The 23,349-nt window shown below is 34.5% G+C and overlaps 2 protein-coding genes across 2 annotated transcripts in view; one reads left to right on the top strand and one right to left on the bottom strand.

Moving 5' to 3' along the window:
- LOC106669345 (disintegrin and metalloproteinase domain-containing protein 28) overlaps positions 1-8,661 on the bottom strand; it is a 219,276-nt gene extending 210,615 nt beyond the window's left edge. Inside the window, exon 1 of the mRNA XM_014398761.2 lies at positions 8,431-8,661. Coding sequence (XP_014254247.1) covers positions 8,431-8,497 — 67 coding nt within the window. The 5' untranslated portion in view covers positions 8,498-8,661. The remainder of the gene's footprint in view (positions 1-8,430) is intronic.
- Positions 8,662-17,665: 9,004 nt separating this feature from the next.
- LOC106669594 (electron transfer flavoprotein subunit beta) lies at positions 17,666-23,315 on the top strand. Its single transcript, XM_014399177.2, has 7 exons — positions 17,666-17,944; positions 21,967-22,125; positions 22,187-22,345; positions 22,406-22,486; positions 22,563-22,703; positions 22,759-22,932; positions 23,193-23,315. Exons 1-6 carry the CDS (start codon positions 17,894-17,896, stop codon positions 22,927-22,929), a joined length of 762 nt encoding a protein of 253 aa, XP_014254663.1. The 5' UTR covers positions 17,666-17,893; the 3' UTR covers positions 22,930-22,932; positions 23,193-23,315.
- The last annotated feature ends 34 nt before the right edge of the window (positions 23,316-23,349 follow it).

The raw sequence follows: 23,349 nt of genomic DNA, 5'->3' as shown, positions 1-23,349 counted from the left end.
CAGAATATTTAGCAAGAAATAAATGTCCTGATCTCCCTGGTTTTCTCTATTTAAGATCGTTAGTTAATGAACTAAAAGTATAATCCGTCTCCAGTTATCATGGTCCGCCTATTCTCGATGGTTTTCTGTCATTTGAAGCCATGAGATGATAAAAGACGATTAATGATTATAAAAGGGCAAGCTCATCACATCGAAGACCTGACGAAATTTAGCAAGGTCTATTCTCGTTGGTTTTGTCTGCCGGACTAATTTATGCATATTGTGATTTTAAAAAAACGTTGTCGGTAGGATTGTCAACAACATTTTTATTTAAGTAATTCACTATTTAAGACAGGTGATGAACTAGAAGCTTGATCGTCTCCCATCATCATAGTCCGCCTATTCTCATTGGTTTGGTCTGTAGGACGAATTTATGCATATTGTCATTTAAAGAAAACGTTGTCGGTAGGTTTGTCAATATTTTTATTTAAGTAATTCTCTTTTTAAGATATCTCATCATAATATACCTTATTAAGGTGATAAAATAAAAGCGTCTCCCATCATCATGGTCCGTCTATTCTAGCTGGTTTTCCTTCATTTATTTGCCAAATAATGGTGCCAAAAAAGGCAAAAATAGGGGGCCAAGATTATTAGAGATCATAACCAACGCCCCAAATGCCCCCAAAATAACAGGCTCATTTTATCAAAGAACTGACAAAATTTAGCAAGGAATAACTGTCCGGGTCCGAGTGATGAGGGCCTTGTCAACGCATAAACCGTTGCGGCCACCGACGCCCCCGATAAATCTATTCCTAACTTAAATATTAAAGGTTTCTTTGAATATGTGAATTTCCAATTCACAGCTTACTGATCATAGATCAACCGTGAAGAAGGCGTAATGCCGAAAGTTAGACAGACAACGCTTGCCGCTGGATTCGAACCCGGGAACTTTACCTTACAGTGACAAGCGCCGTGTCAACGCACCGTTGCGGCCACCGACGCCCCTGGCCCGTCTATTCTAGCTGGTTTTACCTGTCGGATGAATTTATGTATATTGAGATTTAAAGAAAACCTTGTTTATCTGTAGGATTGATAACAACATTTTTGTTTAAACAATTTTCTGTTTAAGATGGTTAGATGATGAACCAGAAGCTTAATCGTCTCCCATCCTCATGGTCCATCTATTCACGTTGGTTTTTGTCATTATTTTCGAAATAACGGCAATAATAAATAATGGCAAAATGGCGAAAATAGGCGAACCAATAAGATTGCAGCGAAAATGCAGAAACAGATAATAACGTTTAAAAAATGCCTGGATGTTCAGGGGAGGACGAAACTAATTTATCATCAAGTACACTATACGTAGAGTGGGTAAGATGTTAATCACTCTTAATTTTGATATTATTGAACAAATTTATATTTTCTGACAATTTAAAATAAGTTGTTTGCATATGTCAGCATGAAGAAACAGTGTTGATCAAAAGAAACTAATGGTTTGCGATAGACGAAGTGGGTTTGCTTACTCGGCCGAATTATTTAAAGAAGTGCCATATCAGCGAAAAAACGTCGACAAACTCAAATTCAATTATCGTTTCATCCCATTGGGGAACAGTCGCCGAGTGTCACCGACTCCGGATTCGTACAAATTTGCCCATTCTGCCGTGCAGCCTCCAAGACTCCTTGCTGATCCTGGGAGGCGGTAAACACCACCCCCGCCCAACAGGGGCCCCCCTACGGGATCGATACCAACGCCCCAAATGCCCCCAAAACAACCGGGACCCTCATTCCCTTATCACTAACCTTGATAACTTACAGCCGAGTTGACCGTTATCTCATAAAAGCCGCGGCAATTAGTATCACCGGGGTGCCTGAGGGCCTAGTCTCGATTTTCTAGGAGACATGACGACCGTGGCCGTTTTCTACACGGATAGCGATCTTGCCGGCCGCTTACTGGTTCAGGGTCACAGATTCAACATTAAATTTGTAATAAAGCTACAATTTCGTATCTAAACTATCCGAAAAATAAATAAGAAACAAGTAAAACTCTAGTTTTTACCTTTCAACAATGGGTATAAATAATATTCAACAGTTAAAATTTTGGCAATTCAGCAGATACTGGAAACGGGAACAATGTACTTTTCATAAGTCACTGAACTATGTAATCACCTGACAGCTTCCAGTCGACACCTCTGTGCTGGGTTTCTGCTCTCTTGGAAATGAAATTTTTCACCTTTACTCATTTCCTGAGCACTCGGATTAAAAACTATATTCTTAATCTTCACATTAAAAAATATCTTAACCTAACACGACAATAAAATTGATTGAAAATCTTAAAGAAAAATCTAAGGATTTTTCCTTAATGTACATTTAAAAACTAATCAGTAAAATTTTACTTCCCTGCCATTAATATTCGCTGAAATTTCAACTTATTATTTCTTTTATATTGGATTTTCCCCTGTACTAAAAATTCAAATCCGTTAAAATATAAAAATGTACAACATACATCTACAATTTTTTAACTTGTCTTTATACTTTTTGGGTTTCAGTCAGTGGAATTCTCCAGTCTCGAAGAGTTTACGTTTAATTTCAAGCCCTTTATGCTAAGAAATTAAGTCGAAGATTTGTTAAGGCTGACGGATGGCTGATAAAATGATATCCTTAAACCATTAACCGCATGACAATAAAACTGATAGAAAATGTTTAAAAAAATATGTATTTTTTCCTTATTCCACACTTACAAAAAAAAAAAAATTTTTTTGTCCTACTTAGCTGTTTTAATTAATTTCTTCTAGAATGTATATAAAATTTTTCTCTGTATTCAAAATTTAAAATGCAAAAAAATATAGAAATTTACAACATATAACTAAAATTTCTAATTTTTTCTTTTACTTGCCTAACTAACTTTAGGTCGTGTTTCAGTCAGTGGAAATCGGCAATTCTCCAGTCTTCAGAGGTTTTTCGTTTAATTCTAAGCCGTTTATACTCACAAATTAAGCCGAAAATTTGGCAAGACTGACGAGTGGGGCTGATATTGACCTCATCACCTAGATAATCTATTAATATATACCGAAACCCGAATACGGTCAAAATACGCTTTAAATTGAATAAAAAGTAAAACACATACTAACACATGAAAACAATAATTTATAGGCAATGAATATACTTCACGGATATCATTTTAATATAACTGAACAAAAAAAACCTATCATTAAGGCAGTAGTTACTATTATACGATAGCGTAGATAAATTTCTTTATTAATACACCCCCTCTTTATTTTCAGTTCTGGGGTTCACAATTCACCATTATAAATTTATAAAGTAATTTATTCAGGAGTAAAATACCAGTAAAGGATCCGCTAATCATGTCTGTTGTCGTTGAGGCAGTCCGAGGAAAGAAAGAAATCATTTCCTTTCATTGAGGATCTTTTCAAATATACTTCATTACTTTTTTTTACCCGGGATCCGATCTTAATAAGAAAGCATGTCTTTCCGGATTAAAAAAAAAGAAGAAAGAATGAAAGTAATAAAAACCCGACAGTCAATATTCAACAACTAATGGCTTCAATATTTCTTAAGATGAAGGCAGGACGTTCTGAAGAATCAAACATCTGGCAAACTCTGGTTTCACTTCAAATAACAGTTTTAACATTACATTGTTTATGCTTACATAACAGAATAAAATCGTACGCTTTATACAATATTTAAAAAAGACCGGAATGAGCTTAACTTCGGTTAATTTTGTTTTTTATTAAAATTTAAAGCTTTTTCTGGAAGTAGTGAATTTTGACATTACTAGTATAAGTATACGAAAGTCGAAGTAAATAATTTTGCAACATTAATTAAAATTTCAGCACCAAAAAACCCAATATGCCAATAATTAAAAATGTATAATATATCTTTTTACATTTTTCAATTTTAAGTTAAAGTTATAGTACAAGTTTACTTGGCCTTATGACTAAAAAAATTAATCATTATAAAAAAATATCGGAATATAACAATGTATTGACTTGAATGTTGTCTGTAAAGCTATTATAAATTGGTAAAAAGAAATTGGCCTAAAAACCAGCGAGAAAAGACGGACCATGATCAGGGGTTATCAAAGTACCCCACAGACCTCACCAGAAGTCTTGAGTCAGTTTTCACCAACGGTTTTAACGTGGGTATTGTAACATAGAGATAACATATTAACCAACTAATCGGCCTAATAGAAAATTTATACTGTTTCACGACGATAGAGGTATCAACCCGAAGGTTCCAGTGGAAAAATAGCCTTTTGTCAAATTTGAACACTGAGAGTTTTGAATAGTATGGGACATAAATAAAATATCAATACACAACAATTATCACATTCCTCGTGTAAACAGTTCAAAAGAAGATGAACTAAAGTCCAGCAAGGTGGGCTTGGTTATTATAGACAAGTTACAAGATCATTATATCGCAGAACTCAAATTTTTGAGTCAATTTTAACGTAAATATTGCAACAAGAGATTTTGTAAGAGATAATGTATTAACCAAATAGTCGGCCAAAACGTATTTACGGGGATTCGCAAAAGCACAGTTCATATCAACCCCGAGGTTCCGTTGTTTTTGCAAAAAAATCCTGTTTTTCCAATAGTATGATACTTAAATAATTGATTATAACAATATCTTGATATCTTTATGTGCACTGTCCAAACGAAAATGTCTCAAAAACCAACAAGGCATACTGTGGCGATATAGACCGTCAAGTTACAGTTCAATCACCTCGAGACCTCACCAGAGGTGTTGAATCAATTTTAACCAACAGTGTTAACGTATTATAACCTGTAGCTAGTATAAACCAAATAGTCGGCCAAAACATTATTTTTTTACAGGTGTTCAAAACAGAAGAGGTCATATCAACCTCCGAGTTTATGGAGTTTGAAAAAAAAAAGGCTTTTAGTAATATTCGAACGAAGAGGTTCTTGAATAGTGTGAGACATAAATCAATTATAAATTCAATATCTTGGATTTATTTTGTTCATAGACGAAAAGAAGAGGTCCAGAAACCAGCAAGGCGGACTGTGATTATCATAGACCGTCAAATTACAAGTCCATCAACTCTCAGACCTCACCAATCTTTTTGGCCCTGTTTTAACGTAAGTGTTGTAAAATAAAGATAATGTATTACCCATAAAATCAGCCAAAACTACTGTTGCGAAACAACAGAGGTCATATCAACCGCATAGGTCTCAGTGTTATTGAAAAAAAGCACATTTGTAAGTACTCATGGTTCCATTCAGGTCCGATGAGATTCGAACCTGGGACCCTTGCACTGACCGAGTCGCCGTTCCAACGCTCTAACAGTCGTGGCCACCACACCCTAGCTAAATCAGTATAGACTGCACAAAAAAGCGAGATTTTGGGGACCATGAAAATTTTTATTACCTCCCAGAGGTCACTTGTGAAAATAAAAATTGAGTATATCTTAGCTTATTTTTTAAATTAATTAATTATACATACATTATATCATACAGTATGCAGCACTAAATACATACTAAATACAACAATACTTGACTTGCATTTTCGTAAAGACAATAAAGAAGAAATATCAACGTTTTTCCTATTTCGTTTATACTACTAGTATTTTCTTTGATAATATACTTTTTAGAATTTGGAGATGGACTGTCCAGTGGACAATGTCAAACCATATCGATCGAGAAAAGGAAAAGACCACCCAATATTTTGCTGTACACACACGAGAAACCTAAGTGCGTACCGTAGTTTGTAATTAAGCACCAAGAAAGTAAATTCGTTGTTTTTTCCCCCGGAAACGCCAATTTTTAATTAAGGTACGGTGTAATCCCACAAAATCCCTTCTCCCCCTGGCATTAAAGCTGCACCTGCGACAGTAACGCTCCTATTAAAACTTTTGACGACCAATCAAGGCAAACTTGACGTCGGTAATATTTGCTTTGCAAATTCCCCTTCGTAATAAGGAAGAAACACACTCACATCCCGGGTTTCTACTCTGGTATCATAATGACATCTAAGAATAGGAGTGTAACGGCGGCGAATTATTGTATGAACTATTTACAGGGGTGTAACGAGGTAAAATGTCAACAATTTAATAATACTTATAATAATTATGTCTATCTAATATTATCTTTAAATAACAAAAAAAACCCCAAGCGTCTTTGTACAAACAGCTTTGACATACGTAATTACGTTGAAATGTTTCGATAAACCTTGTAAGGCACACCCTTAGGAAAAACTACTTCTAGGTGTTTTTCTTGTCGAAACTGCTTCAAACTATCTTATATTTTAGGTTTTCTTCATTTTATAACTTTCTACCCACCAGATAATCAATTTCAGCCGGTATAACCAAGGTTCTGCTTTCTTTCTTTATGTATCATGTTGTTCTTCTTATGTAATTTCTTGTTACCCTTTTTCAACCGAATTATCTATTACAGATTGTACATTTGTTAGTATAAACAGCTGGATTATGGTAGATTGTTGAAACTGATATGTCAACGCCTGATTAACTACTCCAACGCCTCTTCAAGTTACAGTACATATTATATTATATTATACAAACATATTAATTAAACTTTTTCTAAATAATAAGCCGATTAAACTCTAACTTTTACATATTTTGCCGTTGTTAGTATGAAACAATTTTTACTTTTACATTTATATTAAATAATTTCCCACATTCTAAAAATTAATCATATCTAAATTTTATTTCACTACCTACGATAAGATTTTTGTCACTACCTTGCTATTCCCTCAACGAAACAGTTTTTAATTTTCTAATTTTAAATCAATAAAACTTTTCAAAAAATATATTTTTGAAAGAATAAAAAACTGAACCTATATATTGATGTTTTCATATATTCATATATAATTATTATAGTAATTTTCAACAAATTGTCTAAACCTTCATAAAAATTACTTTAATTTGTACGACTTAAAATTGTATTTATTGTATAATATATTGAATTTCGCTTTTGTGTATGCTTTGTTTAAAAACAATTGTTTTGTTAAAAGTAAAATTTACAATAAATGACACTTCCCAATGGAAGGGCCCCCTTTTATCCTTTTGAGGGCTGATGACTTTGGATCCGTCTATTCTCGCTGGTTTACGGTTTTTTTCTCTTACCCGAATAATCAGTGTCAATCAACGCGTTTTCATCTAAATGCAGACCAAAATACTCGTAAACCTACCGTATTTCTAAAATCGTCAGGTCTTTTCAGATCCAGTTTAAGTTGTGCAGTTCAAAAATAGCAACACATAAGCGAGAATAGACGGACCCAACGACATCAATGTCGGTGAAAGCGTTATCATCCGCTCGCGGACCTACAAAATCGAAATCCAAAGAATTCTTAAAATCGTCAGGATTAACCACCCAGTTTTCAGTTTTCTTGTTCAAAATAACAAAACATCAGCGACAATAAACAGACCCAAAGTCTTCAGTGTCGAACAGCGCGTTCTCATCAACACGCAGACCGAAAAACTCAAAATATACCTTATTTCTCCAATCTTCAGGCTTTTTCTCATCCAGTTTTTGAGTTGTTCAATCAAACAAACCACACACGTCGTTGAACTCGTTTTTATCCATTCGCGGGTCTGCAAACTCGAATTCCACCGATTTCTAATACCGTCAGGCTGTTTTCTATACAGTTTGACTTGAACAGTTCGAAAATAAACAGACAACCGAGAGAATAGATGGACCGAAAGTCATCAGTGTCGATGAACGTGTTTTCATCCTGTCGCAAACTGAAAAACTCGAAAACTACCTATCCTGAAATCGTCAGGCTTTTAATCATCCAGTTTTAAGTTTTCCAACTCAAAAATAATCAGATATCAGCAAGAATAGACGGACCAAAGTCACCAGTACCAATCAACTTGTTTTCATCGGGTCGCTGACAACCACCAAATCATTCCTGTTCCTGAAATCCTCGGCCTTTTTTCCCATACAGTCTTGAGTTTTCCGATTCAGTAATAACCAGACATGACCAACTGGTCGTCGACTCGTACCCGTAAATGCACAACGTGAGACCGGATGCGGTACAAAACCGGAAATAAGGGTCAGGGGCCGGCGAGTGGCATTTGCATTCGACAAAAAAGACTCACCCACAGGTGAGATCACACGAGATCATCGATGATCACGGATTCTGGCCGAACGCATTTGGATTTAAACGTTGCCATGGGGACATAGTTAAGAGGGCAAGCTGTCAACTAGGGGGGCGTTCCCTAAACTGTTTTCTTTTTATTTATAATTATTTTTTATATATAATAATTTTTTTATTATGTGATAATTGTTTTCAAGACTTGTAACATTTTTCGTAAGACTTTTTTTTACAATTGACATTAAAGAAATGTTATATAACAATTCTAATAAGTCGATTCTGTTAGGATGGGTCAAATATTTAGTGTTTGTTATTTAGAAAAGAAAACAAAGGATGTAGGACGTAAACAAGCTTATTTACCTTGTATGTATCCGATATTGAGTGAGATAAGCACAGCACAGAGCACAAAATTCACAAGGTTGGTCATCGTCCCGTGTCTAGGGCGTAGGGAAAGATCAAAAAGGGCGCTTTTTCGAAGATTGTACAAGTGTTTTGAACCTCTACGCAGGCATTGGGACGGGCATCACCAACACAGCGTTCGCCTAATCTACTACTGATGAGTAAGAGGAGCCCGGTGGAGTTGGTAGGCGAGTAGGGAGGCCAGGGCAAAGTTGGGAGGGGTTGTGACGCGAGGCGCAGTCTCGACAACGGACCGGTTCCCCAGTGATGCACGGCTACGGACTCTAGGAGAATTGAGAATTCCCGCCTCGAGTAAGCACGGGTCCTACTTGAAACAGTTTTCAAGTCCGGCTCATGATTTTGCAAAAAAATAAAACAAAAGACGACTACATACGCTGACAGGCAAAAATTCCACCCAATTGATTTTTTTTCATTTTCTCAATGAAAGAAAATTCTCCCTTTAATTTGTTGCTGTTTTAAATTGGGAATATCAATTAGAGGTAAACACTCATAATCCTTAATCCAAAACAAGGATAAAGGATTTTTCAATATTTACTTTTTACGGAAGTTAAAATGTTTATTCAGTCTCATTTCAATTCTGAAGCAATGAACTGTTTAGTTTTCATCTTTGTTTTCTTAATTTCAAATGTGGAACTTAAAAATGCCACTCAGTACTGAGGAAGTAGCACGTCGTGTGGCATTTATTTGATGATGGCGTTCCATCAGGTATGCGACTATTGCTATCGGAGTTCCCCACGAAACACTGCAAAACGTTTTCGAGAAACTGGCTTACCATAGAAGGCCCGGTTCTGGACGCCCTATAAGTAACAGAACCTGAGGATGACATTTTTTGACTTTGAGAATTTTTCGAAACTGGCACTTTAATGTTGTTCAAGTGGTTCATCAGCTCCAGGAAGTTCGAGGTATCCAAATCTCTGAATGCACTGCTCAAAGAAGATTAAATCAGTATGGACTGATGGCTTTTCGCCCCATAAGAGGACCAGAATTGACTAAAACGCACAGAACTGCACGGCTCGGCATTGGTCTTTGGATGATTGGTCTGCTGTACTTTTTACAGATGAGTGTAGATTTGCTCTACGATCTACAGATGGGCGTGAAAGAGTGTGAAGAAGGTGAAATTAAAGATACGAAGCCTGTTTTTTCCCAGAGTCAACCTTTTCAACGTAGCTCAGTGTGGGCGGGAATTTCAATGTAGAGTCGCACAGAGTTTGCTGGTCGTGGAGGGTCTTTGACAGCCACTCGCTATGTGGATCAAATTTAAAACCACTTCCATCACTTCCTGATACACTCCTGTCTTGAAAGGACTCTTCGTGAAGAAAGGGCTAACCTCTAGCAAAGAGACATTTCCAGACTGGTAGAAAGTATGCCAAGGCATCTTCAAGATGTAATTAAAGCAAGAGGAGGGAGGAAATAACGCGATATTGAAACGTTAATTGAAAATTTAAAACAAATTTGATCAAGCCGTCTTTTTTCCTTAGCAATTTAATTTTTTTTAACTTTTTAGACAAAGATTCGTTTATTAAACGTTAAAGAACATGAAACTTTTAATAATATATAAAAATATGTACAAATCAAGTTATGTTACAAGTGGGTGGAAGTTTTTGCCTGTTAGTGCATATTAAAAAAATATAAACAAATTAATTGAAAAAAGTTAATTGGTCAATCGGACCACGAACTCTAATGGATAAATAAAATGGACTAATAACCAATTTACATCGTAAACGACGTACCGTTTCCGAAAATAGGCTAATAACAAATTTATGTCGTAAACAAAACCAACTGTGGTAGTCGATTTTAATTTTAAAGTGAATCCTTTCGTTCTCTTGATCAACAGTCTTTTCAGAGATATGGATTTATATAAGCTCAAATCTGCACATGTATGCATTAGATTAGTACAGGGTAATACATGTAAAGGCTAATGGAGAATATCGAGCACTCCACCACACTGAGTGAATGGTATGTAAATAAGAAAGAACGTATTTAAGAGTGAGTGAAGTGTGAATGGGTTTAGTTTTAGAAACGGATTCGTTGGGGGCTGAAATGACCTAGCTGTTGGTCTATACACACACCCCTTGAGCCCAAACTTTTGGAAGATGGAAGGATAAGGCCGAGGTCTGGCCCAGCACTGCCAACGCCCGATTGGGTGGTTCTCGAGGCCTGCCGGTAATTTGTTGTATATTACAAAACTTGGAATTGTCGGTAGACTGGGAGAAGTGATAGGCTCAGCTCTACATGTGTGTACTGTATGTACACACATGAGCAGAATGGAGTTTGCATAAATTAGTAATCAGTAATTCACTCTACCCCAGAGTATTGGATATTCCTCGAGGTGATTGGGGAAAAGACACCGCATTCGCGCTAATAATTTACTTCCATTTCATTTGTCGCCGAGAATCGAATAGACGACATTTGAAAAATGGCAAAAAGGAGGGAAAATTCGAAAGGTGGGGTTGAGATGGGAAGTTAGTGCCCGAGTGGATCGAGGTCACGATAGCTCAAGTGGTAGAGCAGCGGCGTATCTAGCCGAAGATCGTGGGTTCGAATCCCGCTCGTGCCATTGACTTTTTTTATCTCAACTAAAAACCTTAATTAATTCTAATAATTTACATTCACCCAACTACAGAGTACTCAAATGCCTCGGGGGATAAGCCCCGCATTCGCGCTAATAATTTACATTCGCCCAGCCCAGTGTACTCAAATGCCTAGGGGTGATTGGGGATAAGACACTGCATTCGCGCTAATAATTTACATTCGCCCTACCCCAGAATACACGATATTCCTCGGAGTAATTGGGGAAGACCTTCCATTCACGAAAATAAATGCATAGAAAACATAAATAAATCCAACAATTGTTATACGACCTATAATATAGAAAACTCTATTACAAATTAACATAATTCTACAATTACAAATTAATAAAAAGGGTGTATTTATCAATTTCAAAACAAATCTATCGCCCTTTCATGGTTGAATTTTCTTTGAAATATTTTCTCTCCTAGTTTGAAAAAATACTTCATATGACTATTAATATCTAATAGTTAAAGAATTGAACGATAAATGTTAACATTCTGTTCCCCGGCGTGTTTATGTAGGAAGGCTGGATTTTTTTGCTTTGTGAGATAAAAAATATTTACATTACCGACTGCATAAACAACCATCAATCACAGTTCTAAACTTTGCTGTGGAAAAGTGAAAGGCATTCGTTGAATGTTATCTCAAAAATTATTAATTAAAAATAACTTTACTTTCAATCCAAGTAGGTTTATAAACGATTAAAAAAAATCAAATTTAGAAATTTAATTGTTCACTCTAATTTTCTCGACTCTAACGAAATCGAATACTGTTTTTCAATCAATCAAACTTTTATTTTACCGTCCTCAGCTATAAAATCAAAGTTTACCGAAGAAAGTGAGGCATTATGTCGGATTTTTCCTTACTTTACATAAGCTTTAAGCCTGCCAAATAAGCTTTAACAGCTGTCTGCTTCCAGCTCACTAATCATCTTATCATGGTTTATGTTTACTTATTAATTATTCACATCTTATCAAGTTGTATAGTTCAACCTTACTAAGTAATAAGTCATGATAACTCGACTTTATTAAAATTACAAAAAATAAAATTATTTAATTTCGGCATTTATAAAACTAAGGAAAGTAACTTTACGAACGCCATAAACTAAGAAAATGATAAAATATTATTTTATTAAATTTTCTCATTCATTAAACATAATAGGTAAGCAACTATCACAAATCAAGAAAATGATGAAATATAAAAAAATGTTTAAATTATACAATTATTAAACTAAATATGATAGCAACTTTATATTAGAAATCAAGAAAATTACAAGATATTTAGAAAAAATTTAATTTCGAGAACTAGTAAGCTAAATAAGACAACAATTTTATTCTAGCAATTAAGAAAATGACGAGCAATAAAATTATTTAATTTCGACAATTGTTAATCTTATTATATCAGCAATTAGATATTACAAATTAAGAAAATTACGAGATATGAAAAATTATTTATTTTCCACATTTAATAAACTAAACATAACACCGACTTTATATCACAAATTAAGAAAACGGTGACACTTTTAATGTGTCAAACCACTTAATTGCCATACGTCGAAGATATAAAATTTCCTTAACCGTCTTCAAAAAAGTGTTAAAAAAGTTTAAATAAAAAGAATTAACCAACCATAAAAAGAAAACACGAATGACAACAAAGTGAAAAGAAGAATTTTCACCAGTATTAAACTAAACACAGACAGAAACTAGATATATCAAATTAAGAAAATGACGAGTAATAAAATTATTTTATTATGACAATTATTGAACTAAATATGACAGCATCTAGATATCACAAATTAAGAAAATGACGTTATAAAATTATATAATTGAGAGAATTATTAAACTAAATATGACATCAACTAGCTCGATATCGCAGATTAAGAAATTGAGATATGAAAGCAACAATTATTAAACTAAACGTACCAATCAAAAATAATTAAATTGGCTTATCAGAAAATATTATTTTCTTATACAATTGATACGTTTTGAGGCCCAGTGTGTTTTTATTTTTTTGCAGTAATGTTATTTTTTTTTTATTATTTCTTACTTATCTCTTTTACAGTTACAGCCCAAATTTACAATTCCCCCCCCCCTTATTTATGTAGTCCTACATTCTTATTTATGTCCTGTCCTTTTCCGCCCGATTGGAAAGGTCTGGGCGGCATATTGTTTCTCGTACAGTTACCGTCGGTTAATTAATTAAGAGAAACTTCTGACAGGAATGCAAAGAACTTCCTGTAAGGTCGAGAACGATAAGCTAAAATCAGATGAACTTACTACATAGAAAATAGTCCATTCATTAGATAACAGTTATGTACATCGTATAAGGGATAGTTTACCGTTTACAGAAACTAACTGTAAGATATCTCGTCGTTTCCCTACATAGGTAATATAGAAATTAGAGACGGCATTTGTGCCTGTGATTTGATTACAAAGAGTGAGGATAAAGATCCATTACCTTCACATGTACATCATCCATTGTTCTTTTTGAATGGCAATAGAGTTCGACCTGCCTTCTGACAATCAAATGGTCAATTCTAAAGCTATTAACTTTGACCGAGTAAATGCAGTTATCAACGAAAAGAGGACTGTATTAATGAATATAAATGAAGTTCCTTTTCTTCCATGACAACCCAATTTCTCATACTCTCTCGGTGGTGAAATAAAAATCGTTGCAATTGCTCTAGAACTCGGTAAATCAAACGCATTTTTTCGTCAGGCTATAATTTTTGCCCGTGATCTATGAAGATTTGAAATCAACAATTGATGATTGGGATCAGGTATGTGGTCCAAAATGAAGTAGTCGTATTTTTTTTTGCCTAGCTTTCGGCTTTTTATTAAGCCTTCCTCAGGGCTCTTCAGAAGGTTAAACACAATTATTTTAATGGCATAGGCTCACAAGAAAACAATATTTGCAATGAACTTACGGATTCTTAATTAAAAAAAAAAAAGAAAAAAAAACTACGTGCCGCTTTTATTTTTATTTTTGTTTTTTAAATTAAGTATCAGTAAGTTCATTTCAAACATTGTTTTACTGTGAGCCTTTGCCATTAAAATAATTATGTTTATCTTTCATTAGAGCCCTGACGAAAGCTTAATAAAAAGCCGAAAGCTTGGTAAAAAAGACAGGACTATTTCATTTTCGACCAAATACCTGATTCCAATCATCAATTGTTAATCATCGCTGGCCGATAATTCTCTGGGTGATTTAAGACCAAATCCAAAACAGAACTTTCTTAGCTGGCAAATAAATCCGAATAATTTAATAATTTAGTAATTATTATTATTATGTTATATCAACCCTCGGGGTGCCGGTGTTTTTGAAAAAAGCCCATTTATAAGTATGTCGGGTTCGAATGTAGGGCCGCTGGATTCGAACCCGGGACCCGCTACCTTACAGTGATGAACGTCAACGCCTAAACCGTTGCAGCCACCGACGCCCCTTGAGCTACTATACTTTTTGGTAAAAATTACGTTTACCATGCGGACTTGTAAGAATTTTAATGTTTATTTTTACGTGCAATATTGTTGCTTTTTCTTATATATATAACTTTTTGAAAGCATCATCTTGGCAAAGAAATGTGAAAAAAATTAAGTGATTTTTTGCTAAGGTATGTAATGATTATTACAAATTCATAACTGTGATGAAGGCAAATTTTAGTTCTATAAAAACTTCTTTTTCAGATTTATGAAATTCTAATAAGTAGCTTTAGAAACATTACTAACTTTTATGTTTTTCGTTATAAAATTGTAGTTAGTAATTAGTGTAGGCAATCAATTGTTGTATTTAATTTAACGTTAGTTGAGTTAAATAATAAATTATTAATGAACAGTGTCGATAATTTACACCCGAGAAAAACTAGGAGGCTAGGAAAATTCCAACTCGTGTTCAAAAAATCAAAAAAACGCATCGTTTGTGCTATCTAGCGGTGAATTGGTAGACTGGATTTAGAATCAGCACAGGATGCTGTTGCAAATTAACATATGCTTGATGTTCTGCTCAATAGGACATTTTTATGGTCATTTAGGAAATAAAAACCACCTGGCAAAAGTTCACTCTGACATTATCATGTAAAACTCATATGTGCTGCCTTATATGAAAACTTCATCGCATTACGCTACGCTTCGTCTGTTGAAGACAAAATTTATGATGAATTTATGATTATATTCAGTCCAGAGCACGAGTTCTAATTTTTTTATCGCTCATGACAATGTTATATCAGTTTCTTATTTATTTATGTGTGTGTGGTGTTTCATGACCGTTAGTTAATTATTATTTGGAGATCGTGAGATGCGGTCTGGTGTGTCGTAGGTTTTAGAAAAACATTTTCTTTATCGTGCCAATGTTTCAATCTTTTTTGAGAACATCTTCAGAATCTGGGATTTATAAACATTGTTTCAATTGTACAGATAAATCTAGGATGTGAAAAAGTGAATTCATACAATGCTAGAAATTTTAGACTCAATCAAAGTATTTGTACTCACTGAGTGAGCTCCATGTATTTTAAACAATGTTTATAAATCCAAGGCCCTGAAGATGATCTCAATAAAGATCGAAACATTCTGATCGAACAGCCTGCCCTGTTACCTGTTTGTGAATTTCAAACAACTATCCTCCCAAACAATAGACCGCTATCCATTACATCCTACTCCGACACCGAAATCAATGACCCTTCCACTTTCATTTTTGTACTTTCCCTTCCACACTCAATTTCTGTATTGGTATTTGCTAAAAAGAAAGGTTCCATTCTTGTCAGACTACTTGCCAAGTCCCGTTAAGACATCCACTCCTGAACTTAGAATAAGTAGTAAAGAAAGAAGTAAAAAACCGTCAAACCGTTAAAAAAAAGCTATGTAAAATAAAAAGTCATTCTAATTATTACTGTTAAATTGTGGTATATGCTTTATTATTAGCCTGTATATAATTAGTATATAATATAATTTGTACCACTTTTGTTATTTAGTCACTGAAGATGATATTAGACCAAAACGCGTCATCTTAATAGAGCCTGCCTTAAAAGAGGTCTTGCAGATTCTCCTCTAGCCAGCGTGTTTGCCTTTTCATCACCTAAAATTCCCTTGTGTCCGGGTACCCTAAATATTATCATGTTGTTGAGTTTCCCAAGGTTCTGCAGATTTTGGAATGCATTCACTGTTTAGTTTTGATGTGATTTATTTTACACCCCAATGCTTTAATAGTTGCTTATCAATCCAATCTTATGATGACTTTTTGTCAGTGTAACCTCTTTTAAGATTTTTTAAGGCACAAGTGTTGATGTATTTCAGTTTAAAAGAGTTTGACCCTAATGAAAGCAATCGCTAATATTTTTAGCTTGTATAGAAAACGCCTGATCCGATTCCTTCATTTGTTTTAGTGTCAAGTGTATACCATATCATTGTATATGATTTCCTATTGAATTTTTCTTCTCCTTTGTAGCCTGTTGAGACTGTATTACATGTACAGAGAATTTTTGTGGTCATGTGGTCACTAAGAGTTCGTCCTTTTTAAAAAGATGGTTACTACTTACAGTAAGTTGTTTCGCAATAATCCGGATTTCGAGCCCTTTAGTTCATCATCAGGTTGAAGGGTTTCTACAAACACGACTCTCGACATGAACTGCAAAAGTGAACCCGCTGATACCCCCGCCAACGCGACGTTCCAATGAGGAGCTGGTTTTTTAATGGCGCGAACGTGCGAAAAGCGGGAATTATAACACAAATAACTGTTATAATAGTAAATACTGTAAGAAATTAATTATAAATTAGTGATTAAAGATTAAATATAAAAGATAAAAAAATTAGAATAATACGTTAATATTATTAAATTATTATAAAAATAATAACAATTAAAATAATTAATTTAATTATTTGGACGTTTAATATTATTTATGTACATATTTAAAATGGGAGGTCGATCAAAATCTGTTATATTATTAAAGCATTTATCACCATGTTCAATTTTACATTTTTTAATTTCAAATTAATTTAATTTCAAATGTATAGGACAAAGCGGCAGAGAAATGAAAACAAGAGTAAAAGAACACTTGCCTAAAACGAGCAAATTTTTTATTATTAACGCATTTATCGCCATGTTCAATTTTACATTTTTTAATTTCAAATTTCTCAAACCAATCTAGTTCTCTCCCTTTGTTGAAACTATGTAACAGTGTTGTATTTAAATTTGAATTGAAATTATGTTTTGTTTCTTTTAGATGGTCCTTAAATTCCGAAAATTTGCTCGATTTAGTGTTCTCTTACTCTCATTTATATTTCTCTACCACTTTGACCTATATATTTAATATTACAATCATTACAATTGAGTTGGCAAAAAACGGGATGTACCAAATCAATTGTAATGATTGTAATATTAAATATATAGGTCAAAGCGGTTGAATGTCAGATAGAATCTACTCTAAAGTTAGATAATTACGTTTTAGGTTAGTTTTTTATGGTTATGATCTTTATAGATTGATCCTTATGCTAAATTGTCTCAGCAGTCAAAAAGAACCGCTAACTGGAGACCAATTCTCCCTAGCGTCCCTACACTACATTCTTCGAACTTCTGATCAACTTTATTATAATATTTTTACGTCATTTAAAATTATAAATGATAATGAAAAAAAAGTTTTTAAATAGAGCGGTTTTCCTTTTGCGGTATTTCACCCGTTTCAAGAAAATTTATATCGGCGAATAATTATTTCTATACCTTGGCCCCTTGGGGCCTTGGGCGATAATGTTGATAACTGCGAGTTTCTCCCCTCTGTCGTCGGTCGGGCTGTATTTCTTTTTTGAAAAAATAAAATCGAAATTATCTTCCATTAGCATTGGAGAAAATGGCCAGGGTCCTCGTTGGAGTCAAACGAGTCATCGACTATGCTGTTAAGGTAAATAACTGCCTTATATTTTCTATAAAAACCTGTTATAATTTATATGACAACTGCATTCGACGTACCAGAATTGTTTAATAATTTCAAGGAGGTAGTTAATTTATTTTAATTCCTGAGGTTTATTATGTCCTTGAAATTATAAAAGAAGACTGTTTTAAAATGCAAAAAAAATGTTACTCAATAGCACTGTCTAAATGAACAATTGTTCTTTAAAAAACAGTAAGAAAAGTTAAACTTTTAAAAATCTATATTTTATTAGACTCATCTAACTGCTAAAATTATTTTATAATGGTTTTTCAATTAATGAATTGAAATGAATTTTAATAAAAAAATCCCATGCTTTTTATCTCATCCTTTTAGAAAGTTTTGATAAACGAAAATAAATAGTTTGTCCTATATAAACAGAACATTTTTCCCATGTTTAATCCTGTCTACATCTGCCAAAATTCTGCTGTTTGAAAATTTGGATATTTACAAGTGGAAATTAGCCGGGTTTCAGCCTTTCTTGCAGGTGGATCTAAGTCCAGCGAGGGTGTGGCATGTGCTGTGTAATGCGAGGGATACTTCACTGTAGCGGTTACATGTTAGAACATGATTTGGCATGCACTTGGCATGGGGGGGATCTCTGTCTACCTAGTCTGCACCGACTCCCACAGTGTGGTCACTGTTGTCCACAACGCTGTCCATTCTTTCGTCATGCTCTTGCTGTGGAGATACTCTAAACAGGAGTATAACGGCAACGATTGTCTGAATGCCTGGATACATGAGTCTGGGGTAATGAAAATGGGGGGCGAGGCAGTCTGAGATGTCGCTGCCTCCAGCCGGACTAGGGGGGTTTCCATTCGAATAACAAATAACGGATAATTTTTCATTCGCGCCAATCATCCGAAAGTTTTGTAGATAATTTGTGATCTAGATAATGCATGCCCGCCCGTGGATAACGAATAAAAAATTACCTGCCGAACTATGGATGACGAATCATCTACTTGAGAAATCATCTAGATGAAAAATCATCCGTTATTCGTGGCATAGATAACCTTACAGATAACTTCATTCAAGTGAGTAGTACCTGTACGCTGTATGCTTTGCTTTTATTGCACTTCATACGTGTTGCTGTAGCTGATATAGTTTTTCCGTCTAATTAATCCTTCCCCCTTCTCTCTGTTTCTTACAAAAGCTGATATACAATGAGAAAGGAATTATTTTAATTCCAGTAGGTATGAGCATGAACTTGGTTTGTTTACTAGGTTAATCATCGCAGCTAACGGTGTTGACTTTTGTACGTACCGACTATTTTTAAGGAAGTAGCTTCCTGCTAGCTACAACATGAAAGGATTAAGATTTTTGCTTGGTTTTAGACCTGGAAAAGTTGACCATTAACGGTAAAACTTATTTAGCCAAACGCCTGTTTATCTGATTGAATAGTACGTAAATAACAACTTGTAGGAAAACAGAAGTACATGATTTACTCTCACTTCGCAGTGGATAGGTATGCACTTACTACAGTGCTTGTACTATCTTCAATGTCTATTCTATCTCACACTATATAGCCGATTTCAACCAGTAACAGCCTGAGTAGAAGCGAAATCCGTGGAAGTAAAATGAAACTGAATTGTGGACCCATTTATACCCTGCCAGTGATCCGTTATTTCCCATTATCTAGATAACGCTTTATTCGAGTAATCAATTTATTCGAATAAACGGTCATCCGCATGTTTCACGAATAATGCATTATCTACATAATGCGTCATCTAGGTGATGCGTTATCTAAATGACGGTCATCTTCACAGAAGATAATGGAATAAAAAAAATCATCTGTTCAACTTATCTAGATAACGATTTATTCGAATAACCCCCCTTCTCTGCCTCCAAAGCTCTGCCCTTTTGTTGCTAAAAATGCAATAAAAACATGATTAAAAGAAAGTGGCAGTTTCTGTGGGATGGATGGCAGAGAAGCTCATGCATCAAGAGCTTGGTTCACCTCGGAGGATCTGTCTCATAGAATAACGGTATAACCGAATAAGAATAGATGCCAGGTTGACACACAAATACTTTTAGGTCAAAGCTTGAATGTTTTCAGCATGTTGAGGTAGGTTGCTCGATTTGTTCCTCTTAATTAAAGAATAACAATTCTTGGATCCATATAGTGAGCCTGTAGGAATGACCCGATGTGAGAATTGTAATTCAGCATGGCAGCGAGTTTCTGGGTCCTGTGTTTAGATGTTTCAAGAAAACAGGGCTGATTTTTCCACTTTTTTAAAAGTATTATTCTACTCATAGCATTGTAGTTAGCAGCTATCCAGATTTCGAGCATTAAATCCTCATAATCAGGTTGACGAAATCTCACTGCCTTGCGTGACTCCCAAATCCATTGCCAATGTTGACGTTCCGTTCAGAAGCTGGTTTAGGGCTGTTTTACTGTGTACAGATATCTCCTTTTGTGTTTCTTAGAGTATATTGAGAATAAATGTATTTATTGTGTATGGTGAGAGATGGTGGAATATACTCTATCAACTCTCAGATTAGTTATATACTAAAAATATTTATAACTGATTTAATGTGTCAAAACCACTTGCTAAGAGATAGTCTTTGTGTCACTACTTTTTTCCTCTTTGTAGAGGTGCCCTCTAAAGAGAGATTCACAAAATCTGACACATAGCTGTCTGTATATGTACAGATACTACATGTGAAGTGTAGATTGAGATGCACATTTTTCCAATTGGAGTCGTGTGGATTTCTCTCTTTATCACTTAAACTTTTGTATATTGTGCCAAAATCTGTTAATGGTTTTCCTGGTGGTTGTTTCTTTTATGAAATAAAGAATTCTTCTAAGGAGTGTAGTATCAAGATTTGTGTGATTCAAGATTTGTTTTCCCAGGTACCACAGAATTTTCCTAGTTACTATGGGGCATAGGATATGTGGCATTGTCCCTGTCTCTTCTAGACACCATCGGCATTAGTCAACTGTTGATAATTAAATTTTTTTTAAGTTGATGCTTTACAAATATATCAGTTTTTAATTGCTTTGTGTAGGAAGGGCACAAATTTTATACCGGGTGATATTACTACACATTCTCTATGTGGAGCTTTTTGGACTTCTTTTAAATGGGACACATCCGCATTGAGCAGGACAGATAATCAAGCTTTAACACAAGATTGTTCATGACATATCAACTTGACTTCAGCATATTGTGAGGCGAGTGAGGGCTACCTACAATCCCCTTCAAATTCATGATCTATGTCGTTCCAGCCCAAATATTGGCTGCCTTATCCTTTAGTGTCAGTAAACGTGATAGTGTTCAAGTCTGGAGGTCGGGATTTCACAATCAGAAAGATAAAACTATTTAGTACTTTTACTTTATTTAGCAAATGTTAAAAGAGAAGTTTGTATTTTTCAATCCTTGATAAAAAAAAGAACTTGCATAGCAAAAAGCCTTCTGTTAATTTTTATTCTACACTTGACAAAAGAATGGACAATTTTTTTTTTTTTTTTTTACGAGGGTTCGCAACAGCAGAGGTTATATATCAACTCTCGGTGTGCCGGTGTTTTTGAAAAAAAGCTCATTTGTAATTATGTTGGGTTTGAATGCAGGGCTGCTGGATTCGAACCCGGAGCTTTATCTCAGTGATGAGCGCCGTGTCAATGCCTAAACCGTTGCGACTGCCGATGTCCACCTGACAAAATTTTAAAATCTTTAAGATATGTGCAAAATATGTGTATAATCAGCTTTTATTAATTTCTTTGAGATTGTTTGGTAAAAACTGTATATGGTTTGGCCTAAATAAATAGATGGCCTTCATTGGAAAATTACTGCTTAATAGTTACTAGTCTGCTAGGGTAAAATATTTTGTTTGATTGAACTGATTTGTATCATTGGCTTTGTCCATCACCAATTTTTTTTGTTGTTATTGACAAATTCAACATATTATTGCTCTTATAAGCTGTCTTCTCATTTCCAGTATTTACAACTGGAACTTCTGACCCAATTTGATTGTAATTAATTATGAGGTTTTTTCAGATCAGAGTCAAGCCTGACAAAACTGGAGTACTCACAGATGGAGTTAAGCACTCCATGAATCCTTTCGATGAGATTGCTGTGGAAGAAGCAGTCCGTATGAAAGAAAAGAAGCTTGCATCTGAAATCATCGCAGTTTCCTGTGGCCCGGCACAATCTCAAGTAAGTAATCAATTTTTTCAGTCATGTGTTGTTTCATTTCTTAACAATTTTTTTTTTAAAGGAAACCTTGCGTACAGCTTTGGCCATGGGCATGGACAGAGGGATTCACGTCGAAGTCAGCGCAGCAGAAATGAACACACTTCAACCCATTCACGTTTCTAAAATCCTCGCCAAACTAGCACAAGATGAAAAAGTGGATTTAGTCATTGTTGGAAAACAGGTATTTAAGAATAAATTTATTACAAATACAGTAATTATGTATTTTCTATATTGTTCTTAGGCTATTGATGATGATAGTAATCAGACGGCGCAAATGTTGGCTGCGTACTTGGACTGGCCACAAGGAACATTTTTATCCAAGGTAAAAACATTGTTTAAATTAAAAAAAATGATTTAATCGTAGTTTCGTACTTTTAATGCATGTTTCCTCTGGTCAGATTGAAACAAATGATAAGGAATTGACAGTTACAAGAGAAGTCGACGGAGGATTAGAAACACTCAAACTGACTCTTCCTGCTGTACTCAGTGCTGATCTTCGCTTGAACGAACCTCGTTACGCTACTCTTCCTAACATTATGGTATATTTTTAAACATTAAAAATTAAAACGTATACTCACTTGTTGTAATTTTTAGAAAGCTAAGAAGAAACCGATTAAAAAGGTGACTCCAAAAGACTTGGGAGTCGACACCGCGAGCAGAATAGAAATTCTTTCTGTCGAGGATCCACCAACAAGGCAAGCCGGTGCAATTCTACCCGATGTTGACACCTTAGTGGCAAAACTCAAAGAAGGTGGCCATATATAAAAAGTAATTTCTCCAAATTATTTCTATTTATTTAATTATTTCTCCATAGAATTTTTTTTAATGGTAAATGCAATGAAAATTTCATATATTATAATAAGTTTTGAGCGATTAATTTTTTTCTACAATCTTTAAATAAAGTAAAATTTTCCACATAAGTTGATTTTCATTGCCTGGAATGAGTAAAAATTTCAAGGGGTAATTTCATTATTTTTTTCTTCAAAATTTCATACAATAATTAATAACTCTTTTTATTGTTACGACAGGTGCAATTCAATGGGACTCATTGTTAGAACCGAGAAATTCCAGCCATGTCAAGACCTTTGCATAGATTGTGTCTTTTAAATTTAATATAAATATTAAAAGTTATTTTTGTAATTATAAAAAAATATGTTGAGATTTACGTGTTTGTTTATTAAACTA

The sequence above is a fragment of the Cimex lectularius genome, unplaced genomic scaffold (genome assembly GCF_000648675.2).
Source record: "Cimex lectularius strain Harlan isolate CLEC.00 unplaced genomic scaffold, Clec_2.1 scaffold147, whole genome shotgun sequence".
Lineage (NCBI taxonomy): Eukaryota > Metazoa > Arthropoda > Insecta > Hemiptera > Cimicidae > Cimex > Cimex lectularius.
Note: the sequence above shows the minus strand (reverse complement) of the source record. Positions and strands in the feature narration are given on the sequence as shown.